Source organism: Wyeomyia smithii, chromosome 1 (genome assembly GCF_029784165.1).
Source record: "Wyeomyia smithii strain HCP4-BCI-WySm-NY-G18 chromosome 1, ASM2978416v1, whole genome shotgun sequence".
NCBI classification, from domain to species: domain Eukaryota; kingdom Metazoa; phylum Arthropoda; class Insecta; order Diptera; family Culicidae; genus Wyeomyia; species Wyeomyia smithii.
Genome location: NC_073694.1, coordinates 30527114 through 30539595, shown reverse-complemented (window position 1 = coordinate 30539595; position 12482 = coordinate 30527114). Strand labels below are relative to the sequence as shown.

The window sequence follows — 12482 nt, the reverse complement described above, 5'->3', positions numbered from 1 at the left end:
AGCAAGACTGTCACTGCGACAGATGCCCGGTTGGCAACATTAATGTCATCCGGTATAGACGACCATATTGTTTTACAAGCATCTAGGTAATAAACGTTAAATATTTTATTTCGTTAACTACGCGGTTAATTGTTATAAGAACGTATCGTTGAGTGTTAATCTCACTGTCTCTTGTTGTCATGATTTGCCATACCCCTGATGAATTACCTTATGATTACCAATCTATACCATAACCAACTCTATGCTTAGTGAAGAGAAAAGGCAAAAATAAATGACATTCGTTGTTATAAACTAGCACGTGTGGGACGGTTTTATTGATTCTTGTGATTTGGCCAATCCCTGCGATTACAATAATTGGCGACGAGCGGATTAGTAATCCCGCGTTCAAAATAAATGCATATTTCCCGGTTGGCGACGCTGTAATCGTGGCAGAGTTCCTGTTGTGATGCTATGATAACACCGTACGAAGAGGAGGAAAGATCCGGATAGGCGTTCCCAATTGGGGCTCACCAGTGAAGTTACACACACACATTGCTACGTTTTCGCAGAGGAAAACGTTGACGTACACTTACTTCTGCTACGGTGTACGTTTTGCTGTTTGCTATCACTGTTGTGTTAGTTACCTTCAAGTGTGTCGTGTACACCAGGGAACACATAATGACATCCGAAGGAAATGTTGCTACACGAAGTGCTGCTATTCCACCCAGTTTTGCGGTCGAGACATTTGATAAAAATAAATCGAAGTGGTCTCGTTGGGTGAAGAGATTCGAGGGGGCGCTTCTAATTTTCGGAATACCTGAGGCGAATCGAAAGAATATGTTACTCCATTTCATGGGCGCAGAAACATACGACGTACTATGCGATAATTTATTTCCAACCGAACCTGAAAACAAAACATATAACGAAATAGTCACACTTCTTGGAGAATACTTCGACCCAAAGCCACTAGAGATGGTTGAGTTGTGGAAATTTAGTAAGCGAATGCAGCGAGAAGGGGAATCTATCGCCGAATTCATTACAGCACTGCAGCGGGAGGTGAAGTATTGCGAGTTTGGTGAATATCTTCCGAAAGGACTGCGAAATCAGTTAGTTTTCGGCCTGCGAAATCATCGTATTCGCACCCGGTTGATTGAGGAGAAGAATTTGACCTTCGACAAGGCTAAGCAGATTGCACTATCGATGGAGGCTTCTGGCGAGGGGGCCGAAGTACTGAATCAACGTATGCAAGACGTCAACTTGATGGACCGTAACTCCCAATCACGACGAGATACTGCAGCAGTTACCGCTGCTAAGAAGGTAACTAACCCTACTAACAAGTGTTTTTGTTTTCGGTGCGGTAGTGAGGCACACTTGGCAGACAAGTGTGAACATAAAAATAAAGTTTGTAGTTTGTGCAAGAAGGTAGGCCATCTAAAGAGAGTATGTCTCAGCACCAATGAACCGCATAAACAAAAATTTAAAAGCAAGAACAAATCGAAGAAATATTCGACCAATCTGTTAAATGATAGTGTCGATTCAGAACTGGAATGCACAGATAACGATCAGGTTTACGTTGTTGACGTATGTAAGATTGAAAATGACTCCAAAGATTTATCTAAAATTTTCCTCAAGGTAAAGGTTGGTGAATCACTGGTCCAGTTTGAAGTGGACAGTGGTTCCCCCGTATCTTTAATTAGTAGTACTGACATGACAAAATACTTGACTGACATGAAGATACAACCAACGGACACTGAATTGCGAAGCTACTGCGGGAACAAAATTGAAGTGCTTGGTGTTGTGGAACCAAAGATCGTTTACAAAGGTCGAACAAACAAGTTGCGTTTGTTCGTGGTCAACTCTAAGCGGCACCCGTTGCTGGGGCGTGAGTGGATGCGAGAGCTACACTTAGACTGGAATAAGATTTTGAGGGGCTCTGTTAGTTCGGTGGACAAGATCACCTTGCGCACACCTCCAACCGGCGTGGTTAAACAATTATTTGAAGAATTTTCGACAGTCTTCGAGGAATCAATGGGTAATATTGAGGGAATACAAGCTGCGTTGCATCTTAAGAAAGATTCGAAACCAGTGTTTCTTAAAGCACGTTCTTTACCATTTTCAATTCGCGATACAGTGGAGTGCGAAATTCACAAGATGGTGAAAAGCGGGGTTCTCGTAAAAGTGAACCGCAGCGAGTGGGCAACACCGATCGTACCAGTAATGAAATCGGCTAATAGAGTTCGCTTATGTGGCGACTATAAACTGACGGTGAATAAGTTTTTGCTAGTAGATGAGCATCCTCTACCTACAATAAACGAAATGTTTTCAAACATGGCTGGTGGTGACAAATTTACCAAACTGGACTTAGCACAAGCTTACTTACAAATGACAGTTCGGTCAGACGATCAACCAATGCTGACATTAAATACCCATCTTGGCCTGTACCAACCGACTAGGTTGATGTACGGGGTTGCTTCCGCACCTGCCATTTTTCAGCGAGAAATTTCACAAATTCTTCAAGGAATACCTGGTGTGACGGTATTCCTGGATGATGTCAAAATTACTGGTCCAAACGACGAAGTCCATCTGTGTCGTTTGCGGGAAGTCTTGAAAAGATTCCATGAACACAACATGCGTGTGAATGTAACCAAATGTGAGTTCTTTGCTGACAGTATCGAATATTGTGGATACACCATTGATCGCCATGGAGTACACAAGATGCAACAAAAGGTAGAAGCATTACAGAAGATGCCACGTCCGCAAAATCGGGAACAAGTTCGTGCATTCTTAGGACTGGTGAACTACTACGCTAGATTCATGAAGAACTTGAGTACGAAGCTGTATCCATTAATCAATCTACTGAAGGACAAAACGCCATTTGTATGGACTGATGATTGTGAACAAGCTTTCTTATGGGTTAAGGTTGAGATGCAATCGGATCGCGTGCTAGTCCACTACGACGTTAATTTACCGCTGATGTTAGCCACTGACGCATCGCCATACGGGGTTGGAGCGGTATTGAGCCACATTTACCCGGATGGCAGTGAGCGACCAATTCAATACGCTTCACAGACACTGAATACTACTCAACAAAACTACAGCCAGGTAGATAAGGAAGCATATGCAATTATTTTTGGTGTTAAAAAACTCCACCAGTACCTTTTCGGACGGAAGTTTATCTTGGTAACGGATAACAAACCTGTTGTACAGATCTTTTCGCCAAATAAAGGACTACCAACACTTTCTGCGCTGCGTATGCAACACTATGCCGTGTTTCTTGAGTCTTTCGATTTCGAAATTCGCTACCGTGCTTCGAAGAATCATGGAAATGCTGACGGGATGTCACGCTTACCTGTTACCGACCGAAGTAATCGCCACCAAGTGGAGGAAGTCGACATTGTGCAAATCAATCAGATTGAAACACTCCCAGTGAACGCGCAAGAGCTTGGAGAGTTAACAAGCAGAGACAAGAGTGTAAGGGAACTGATTCAAGGACTGAAAACTGGAAGAGCCGTTGAAGGTCGTTTAAGATTCGGCATTGATCAGAACGAGTTCAGTATGCATGGCGAATGCTTAATGAGAGGTATCCGGGTTTATATTCCTTTTCCGTTGCGCAACCGTGTTTTGAAAGAGCTGCATTGTGGTCATTTCGGTGTTTCACGTATGAAATCTCTCGCGAGATCGTATTGTTGGTGGGAGAATATTGACAAGCATATTGAGGAAACAACTCGAAACTGTACAGCTTGTGCTCGTGTTAGAGCAAACCCTCGTAAGGTCGCGGTACACTGTTGGGAACGACCTTCAGAACCATTTCAAAGGATTCATGCAGACTTCGCTGGACCATTCATGGGGCTGAACTTCTTAATTATAGTTGACGCACATAGTAAATGGCCTGAAGTGAAGATTATACCGGATATGACCACGGAGACAACCATCGAAAGAATGAGGGAATATTTCGCCACTTTCGGACTTCCGTCGGTCTTGGTAACTGATCGAGGTACTCAGTTCACATCGGAATGCTTTCAAAACTTCCTAAAGAAGAACGGGATAGTACATAAAATGGGAGCCCCATACCACCCTGCTACGAATGGGCAAGCGGAACGTTATGTCCAAACGTTCAAGGATAAAATCAAGGCATTAAAGTGTCCACGTTCCGAGATTCATGTTGAGCTACAAAAGATACTAATGGCATATCGAAGAACGGTGCATCCTTCTACAGGAAAAAGTCCTTCAATGTTAGTGTTCGGAAGGCAGCTCAAGTCAAGGATTGATCTAATGATACCGAGAGGGGATAAACCAAACTATCTCCGAGGGGGAGAGGAAGTGGTGCGCTCGTTCACAATCAATGATAGAGTAGCTGCTCGAGATTTCTTATCGATTTCCGAGAAATGGAGGTTTGGTAAGGTTGCCGAAAAGATAGGAAGACTCCATTACATGATCGAATTAGATGACGGAAGAATGTGGAAACGACATATTGACCAGCTGAAACCAGGACCCGCGAATCAAACTGCGCAACCGGCGATCCAGATCCCAACTGACATCACAAGACGTTGTAAAGCAGCAACACCATCTCGAGCAAACACGGATGCACTTCAGCCGAAAACAGAGCTTGACACAGATTCAACTATAGTTTCTGACGACTCCGACGAAGACGCTTATTCTACAAGAGACTTTGGACGCTGTGGACCAACAACACCTTGCAGTACTATAGGGGGGACTGCTGAAGCAGGTTTAGACTCAAACGGCAAACGGAACGCCCAACCCAAAACAAATGTCGAAATTGCTCCCGATAGTGTTCGTCGATCGATCCGCGAGCGGCGACCTCCGCGTAGGCTGAATCTATAAAGTTGTGACTAACTTACTAACTCTAGTAAATTAAGCAGAATTCTCTCCCAGGGGGGAAGAACTGTCATGATTTGCCATACCCCTGATGAATTACCTTATGATTACCAATCTATACCATAACCAACTCTATGCTTAGTGAAGAGAAAAGGCAAAAATAAATGACATTCGTTGTTATAAACTAGCACGTGTGGGACGGTTTTATTGATTCTTGTGATTTGGCCAATCCCTGCGATTACAATACTTGTGGAAACACAACAACATTCATCTTAATTAGACAATTTTTTTATTGTTCAGGCGTTTCGAACACATCTAAATTTTTCGCTCTTTTGCACTTTTGTGTGTATTTTTCATCGCTCATTTTTATATTATTGTTAGTGAAACTACACTGTAATTAAATGATACGATTACTTCAAGTGTTTTTGCACTTGACTCGATTCGTCACGTCACACTGCAAATTGAAGTGATTTAGTGTTGATTTCACAATGATTAACACTTTCTAATGAAATGATCTTGCGTTGAAAACTGTTCAATGGAAATCACCATCATGTTATAATGAATATCTCTTGAATTTGCACCACTGTTCAAATCAATTGAATTACAGCTGCGATTCCAATTGACAAACGTCAGAAACATGAAACGAAACGAAAATAGTCGCGATGGCGAAAGGCGCAAGCAGCACATTTTCCCCGGAGATTAAAAATTTGTTTGGAAGTAAGTTCTATCGAATCTTTGATATTAATAAAATAATAATAAAACAACTCTTTTACAGATCCTGAATTCGAATACACCGACACAGCGACAGTGGTAATTTTGTAATCAAATTAAAAACCTAGAATAAAATAAAATTAAAAATTCTAAAATAAACAGAAACCTTTTAAATTTATTGTGATTAGCAGATAATATCCAAATGACCAACATTTTGTATCTCAAACATAAGAATATCAAAAAAGATGAACATAACAACAGAAAATCAAGTGATTTGCTGTTGATTTCACCGTTCTTTGCATTAACATGTTTCGAAGGATTTTCTTTTCACTTTGAAATGTTCGGCAAGTAGTGCGAATTCAACAGCAAATCACTTCACTTCGACGTGAATTTTTTCAAGGTGTAGTGAAAATTACGGAAATTACGGAATATTACGGATAAAGTATCAATGATTTCTACAATTAAGGATACAAATGCTAAAGCGCTTGTTCAGCTACGATTCTAATTCAGACGAATATATATTTTGAATTATGTTTATCGCAGCTGTAATAAAGTAAAAAAGCACTTTTTCAGAAAGACAGAATGTACAAGTTTAGCCATGCAATTGTCATTTAGGCCCTTGTTCAGACTATAAGCCAGTTACTGTTGGCTGTAAAAGAGTTTTTCTACAAGCTGTACAAAGAATGTATAATCGCTTCAAAAGAATTGATCAGCATGTATGAAAGTTGTTCGAATGACTGTGTTATTTCTTATTAAGCTTTTGTTCGGCTATTTAGGAAGCCGAATGTAACAAGTAGCTGATGTAGTTCTCTAAAACCGACTGATTAAACACTTAGAAATACAGTCGTCGTTCGCTAACTGCAACATGTTTACATTGCAGTTATCGAATGCCGTTCGATAACTGCAACACTTGACACATGCCAAAATTTAGAGGGGGGTCCGTCACTACCATTTTTTTTTCAATTTTTCAATGATGTCGAAATGTATTTTTTTAATGGAATAGTGGCAAAAAATAGCAGAAAACTGAAATAGGCAAGCATTTTGATCAATCAATTTGATAGTCATATTTCCGCATCATAATTTATTGCGTTTTAGTAACTACTTCACATAACCAATATGTAGGTGAAGATAAAGTTCATCACTACAGAAGACCATTTTACGAGACGTTTCTGAACTCAATTCACGAATGAAATTTTGACAGAAAGCTCGGAACCGGTGACATAACGCAAGTAAAAGCAACATCAATGTCAGCAGGATCCGTGACACCTGTCAATTCCTAAAATGGTCTATTTAACGCTAGGTCACAAAATATTGTTTGTAATCTACTATACACTGCCTCACTGAGTAGGGAAAGCTAGCCAAACAATGCACAAGAAATTTTTTTTTCTCTTATAATAATTACGGGAAGTGAACCACATGGTGATTTTGCTTTATTGATCAATAGTGGAGATCTATAATCTCCCATTTAGAATGAAGAGACAACAAGTAAATGTAATCGAAAAAAATCGAGAAAAATGAAAAAGTCCTTTTGAAATGTTTCTAGAGATTCAACAATTTTCATTTTCGAATGCATTTAGAATCCCCCCGCGAGATTTGTCACTTCAATGTCAAACATGACTTTGACTTCAAATTTGACGGATTGCGGTCCGATAACTGCAAAGTTGTTGCAGTTATCGGTCTTGCAGTTAAAAAGCGTTGCAGTTAAAAGACTTGCAGTTATCGAACGGCGACTGTACATTATTCGACCTATGTTCAGCCGTCAGCTGAATAAGATTAGTTATAAAAGCGTTTGTCTCTTGGGAAGTACTAAGAAGCGTTTATTCAACCAGTTCGTTCAGTGTTTAATTGATGTTGTCTATTAGCTTTTTTTAAATTGAAATAGCGCTTAACCAGCCAACAATTAGATAATGGCGTGAAGTATTTCACAAGTTTTTATAAACCGGAATTTATTGCTTGATCAACTCATAAATCAACCTGAGCATTGTGGCAATCCTTTTCGCCTGTATGCAGACTTTATTCAGCTATTTATAAAATTATTAGCTGTTTTATTAAGCCCAATTGTTAGTTGGGAGCTTGTAGAATATTTCGCTGAATTTATAAGCTGTTGAGTTCTCGGCAATAAAATCTAAGTGTGTATTCAAGTTCTTTAGGCCCAAATACAATGGATACGTTTGCGTTGCGTTGACGTTGAATTGAAAATGTATGGGCTAAAGCCTGTAGTACACTCTTTGTCTAATGGTCAAATATTTGATCTTCTGACATAATGGTCAAATTTATTTGACATCATGGTTGTTGTTTGCCCGTGTTTGCCCCATGTTAAAATTGGAGAGTGACAAATAATTATCTTTGACCAAATTTTTATCTGTCAAAAAGTGACAAATATTTGACACTCGGTCAAAGAGTGTACTACAGGCTTAACTGTCAAATTGCCGTAAACCAGCCGTACAGCGCGGCTATTTTGTTCACTCACCCGTTTTCACACCGGTCGTTGCTATCGTCTCAGTTTGACGTTTCATCCAGCATAAACTTTTAGCAGCGCTCTTATCGGGCTGCCAAATTTGAGAGCGCGATGCTTCCCGGAGGCCCGGCTACTATTTCTCTGGTGCGTTTAGCAGCGACCATTACGGTATGAAGTGATGAGCGCTGCCAAACGGATTATAGAAGCGCACCGTTAAGGATGCCCTTTTCATAGCAGAAAAATTGTAGCGATTATAATACCTTGTACCTTTAGTATACTTTGGTCATTCTCGTCTTTAAGGTTTGTTTTGTTTATATTCCCGATTACTAGTTCAGCAGATAATCAGGTTCAGAAGAATAAAACGTACAATTGGTGTTTCCCGAAATTTTCAAAAGTTCTTTTTAACAGCTGGTTGAAAAAGTCGGACCTTATGACCATGTCGCACGCTCCGGCTGTGCAGCAACAATGCCGCTTGTGTCTTCACTACAACGAAACTGCTGACGATTCAGAGTTGCTGACGGATATTTTCACCCCGGATGAGTTTTCGGAAACTTCGATGATCGATAAAATTCGTGATTGTTTAGGTATATTCATTGCGCCGTCCGACAATGCGGTGCGGTTCGTGTGTTGCAATTGCGCTCGAACGGTAGAACTAATAGACGAGTTCCGAATTCTCTGCCATCAGACAGCAGAAGTGTACGACTCACTTCGAATCAAACGCTCTACGGCGGATGCAGATAGTCGGCAACAGTACTGCACAGCTGTCAGCACACTTCGAACATTTGTGCGCCAGCTACAGGGTGCGGTCAATGATGCACTGTGCAAAACTAAGGCCGAGGAGGATGACGTTGAGGAACTCAAGGCTGAGAACATCAAGAATGAAACGGCAACTGAGGAGGAGCTGGAACGTGGCCATCTGCTGAGTGGTGGCTCTGAACCGATAATTGATTTTGTGGTAGTCAAAGTTGAAGCCCTGGAGCCAATAGAACCAGTGACTGATATTGTCAACGAAAGCAACGATAAGTAATAGCTGACGTAAGCGATTGTAAACGTTTATTTCAAGTCTTCTTTTACAGTGATCGTTTGACAATAGCTTTGAAAATAGGTATTGCACAGGAAGTGAAACAGCGCCCGGAACTGTGGGATATTTCCTTTACCAGGTAAAACACAGCCGGATAATATGAAAACTAACATTAATGGTTGCATTACAGTTCGGCTCAAACAATTAACGAAAGCTGGACCGAGCTGGCATGTAAATTAGGATTAGATATAGCGACTCTCAGGCGCCATTGGCGTCGCATTCGAGATGGCTACCGCGAACTGCAGAGACGCGAGTCTCTTGGTGATAGCCTGTTTCTTGAGGATTCGACTACGGCCCAATTGTTTTCACTCTGTAAACACATGTTCGATAGTGCTCCGAAACAAACAGTGCAGCGACGCGAGCAGTCTAAATTAGAGGAAAGCGCTAACGAGGCAGCGTCTGCAGGGGAACACCAGAAGATGGCTCATTTGCGGGTAATTTACAAGCATCCGGTTCTGTGGAACGTCAAGCATATAGAGTGCGTGTGATTCGGTCTGTATCGTGGTTGGAGACTTACGGTTCGATTCTTCACTTGTAGCTACCACAGCCGAGAGGCGCGTGAGAACGCTTGGGATCTAATTGGCGAAGAACTGAATGTTTCTGCTAAGGATGCCAAACGCAGCTGGAGAAATATGCGGGACATGTATCGGCTTCGGGCTAGACGCTTAGCAGGAGGTAAAATATCCAAGGAGGATTTTCTTATTAATCAGCCTCTGTACAAGATATTGGACGAAATGCTGAGCTGTGTCCCCGCTCGAGGCAGTCCGAAAGAACCCAAGCTCGATGCAAGTCACAGTGAGCAGGAAGCAGCGACGGGTGTTTCCTATAAAGTGTTCGAGAACGATAAACGATTGCAGTTTGCTCAGATCTGCTATGGGCACGAAATCTTGTGGAATAACCAACATCCGGAGTAAGTGATTTTTTAGTTATGGTACGGAAAATTACAAACTAATTTTTGAATTTCAGTTACAATGTTGGCGCGAAAAAGGATAAAGTTTGGGATGAAATCGCACTACAGATGGAGGTAACGCGGGCCGAAGCACGATACCAGTGGAGTCGTTTGCGAGGAGTTTATCGAGGACGCCGTTTACGGCTACTTGATGGTTCGATTGCTATCGACGATCCTATTTTGAATGATCCTCTGTACAAACTGTTGGAAGATATGCTAGGTGAAAGCATGCAAATTGGCAAGAAAAGTGGAGTTTTAATGTCGGCCCAACAACACGCTAGTGGACCATTCCAAAGCATAGAACAGCAGACTGAATTGCTTGAAGAAATTGCCAAATATGAGCTCCTTTGGAGTCCAAATCATTCCGAGTGAGTAGCTAAGCTATAATACATTTGTTCATCCTTTGTTAAGCTATTGTTCTTTGATACAGCCACTTCAGAGCGGAAATGCGTACTGCGGCTTGGAAAAAAGTTGCCGCAAAATTTGAAGTTAATCCACTAGCCGTGAAAACAGAATGGAAACGTTTGAAAGATGTACACGTCTCCCGGGAAGATCAAGCGCAGGATACGGATACCAAACGACTGCTAGTACTATTACAAAGATTACTGCCACCCGCGGAGAAACCCTCCGTGACAGTAGAACAAAGACCCGACGAGAGCAAGCGGAGGAAGCCAAGAGTTGGCGCTGAATCGAAGCGACGATTTCGTGGCAAGAAAACCTACGATAGTGTGGGATGCGTCAAAATGGATCGTAACGGTACCATGCGGCATCACAAAATCTGTGAGCTGTGCGGCAAGCCGGTTGAGCGGTCAATGTTCGAGTACCACATGAATCAACACAATGGCGTTCGACCGTACGCGTGCTCCTTCGAGGGTTGTGATAAGCGGTACAGCAACAAGATCACTCGCGATCGCCACGAGGTGATGCTGCACGGGGACGATGGCTTCAAATTCGACTGTGATCAGTGCGGGGCAAAGTTCAAACAGAGGGCCAAGTTCGAGTTCCACTATGCCGTCAAGCACAAGAGTGAAGATGTTCCGTGTAATATTTGTGGGAAATTACTGAAACATCGGTGAGAGCAACGAAGGATCTAGTTGGGCAACAGTTTTTGATAATATTTTTTTTTTTTGAATTTTGACAGGCATCTCCTGCGAAAACATATCGAGTTGCATACAAGCAGTTTCACATGCAAAGTGTGCGGCAAAGTGCTGCAGAAGAAATGGTCATTGAATGTGCACATGCGAGTTCACACCCAGGAAAAGCCGTATCCCTGTGAACTCTGCGAGCTGCGCTTCATGTTGAAGGTGCAAATGAAAACGCATTTGCTCAAAGTGCACGGAGTTCTACTGGAAGATATTGAAGCAGCCAAGGCTAATCTTGCGGGCCCAGCTTAGCCAAACGATGAGAGTTACTGGTAAAATAAAATAAAATAAAAAAGGAATTCATATCAATTGTTTTGTTTTTATAAACCAACTCTCAAAAAATTGTCTAATTAAATCGTACGCTCTCTTAAATTCTAAACTGTCGTGGTACGCGTAAGCGTCACATGTTACAAAAAAGTTGACTCCGTGTTTTATCCAATAAACCTCATGTTTTGGCAATAGATTTCAAAAATACGTATAAAATTATGACGTGTTAGATTATGTGCATTCTTATGAGATCCTTTGTCACTTAAAAGAAAACACATTTCCGATTTCTAAATCTAAACTGGTCAAACATTAAAAAACTTACAGGAATTTCAATGAAAGAGCGTCTTTAGGCTAGAATGCAACAATTAGATTTCATAAAAATAACTTGAAACTTAAAATTTGGAGTGATCAATGATACATACCATTAAGTTGTCAATGTACTTTGCGCTTGCTACTTGTTTCAGTTTCCATGCGTCCTTTAATAATTATCGGCATCCTTTTCTGAACAGGGTAGTGGTGTCCAATACTTTTGAGAATCGTCGTTTAACGAAATTCTTCTTGACGCTCATCGTTACGGAGAATCAAGATAATTTTATATGAAAATACTCGCACAAGTAATTGTGTGTTAACCAAGGGAATGGTATGGTAGCCTTCAAGCGTTACGAACATCTATTTCTGTACCGTTTGTCACAAAACTACTTTTTCAGCTGTCACAGTTTGCTTCACTTTGCTTTGGGACACAATTATTGTACTAAATATCACTTAGAATATCACATACCATGTGAAAACCTTAAGAAATTGCTCAAAACTGTCTGATCTGCTATTATTAATTGCAGTCAACATTTAGCCGGTTTGCCCGAATCTACATGAGATAAGGGTAAACTGCCCATTTGTCGGGTGCCAGTGCCAGTGATGTTGGTAACGCGTCAAATGTATGGTAGCTGACAGCGATGCCATTCCCGTGGTGTTAACATACATGCACATATTTTTTGTATAAGGAATAAATATGTAATTTGAATACTATTTCGATTACTCGATGTAATCGATGTTTTCGAGCAA

At 41.3% G+C, this 12482-nt stretch overlaps 2 protein-coding genes across 3 annotated transcripts; both read left to right on the top strand.

Annotated features, from left to right (window-relative positions):
- Positions 1–951: 951 nt before the first annotated feature.
- Positions 952–4821, top strand: LOC129716674 (uncharacterized protein K02A2.6-like). Its single transcript, XM_055666509.1, has one exon. The coding sequence runs from the start codon at positions 952–954 to the stop codon at positions 4819–4821; it is 3870 nt and encodes a 1289-aa protein (XP_055522484.1).
- Positions 4822–8266: 3445 nt separating this feature from the next.
- Positions 8267–11465, top strand: LOC129727589 (uncharacterized). Of its 2 annotated transcripts, XM_055685571.1 has the most exons (8): positions 8267–8330; positions 8393–9007; positions 9061–9144; positions 9196–9543; positions 9604–9975; positions 10032–10382; positions 10445–11086; positions 11156–11465. In XM_055685571.1, exons 2-8 carry the CDS (start codon positions 8415–8417, stop codon positions 11406–11408), a joined length of 2643 nt encoding a protein of 880 aa, XP_055541546.1. In that variant the 5' UTR covers positions 8267–8330; positions 8393–8414; the 3' UTR covers positions 11409–11465. The 2 variants fall into 2 exon arrangements, with proteins under 2 accessions (XP_055541546.1, XP_055541537.1); XM_055685562.1 differs by having other exon boundaries at positions 8275–9007.
- Positions 11466–12482: the final 1017 nt, after the last annotated feature.

Excerpts from the sequence above, each read along its gene's own strand:
- LOC129727589 (XM_055685571.1), top strand. The coding sequence starts at position 8,415 with ATGACCATGTCGCACGCTCCGGCTGTGCAGCAACAATGCCGCTTGTGT. Across the intron at positions 9,145-9,195 it reads TGGGATATTTCCTTTACCAG|TTCGGCTCAAACAATTAACG; the intron begins GTAAAACACAGC and ends GTTGCATTACAG. Across the intron at positions 9,544-9,603 it reads TGGAACGTCAAGCATATAGA|CTACCACAGCCGAGAGGCGC; the intron begins GTGCGTGTGATT and ends CTTCACTTGTAG.
- LOC129716674 (XM_055666509.1), top strand. The coding sequence starts at position 952 with ATGGTTGAGTTGTGGAAATTTAGTAAGCGAATGCAGCGAGAAGGGGAA.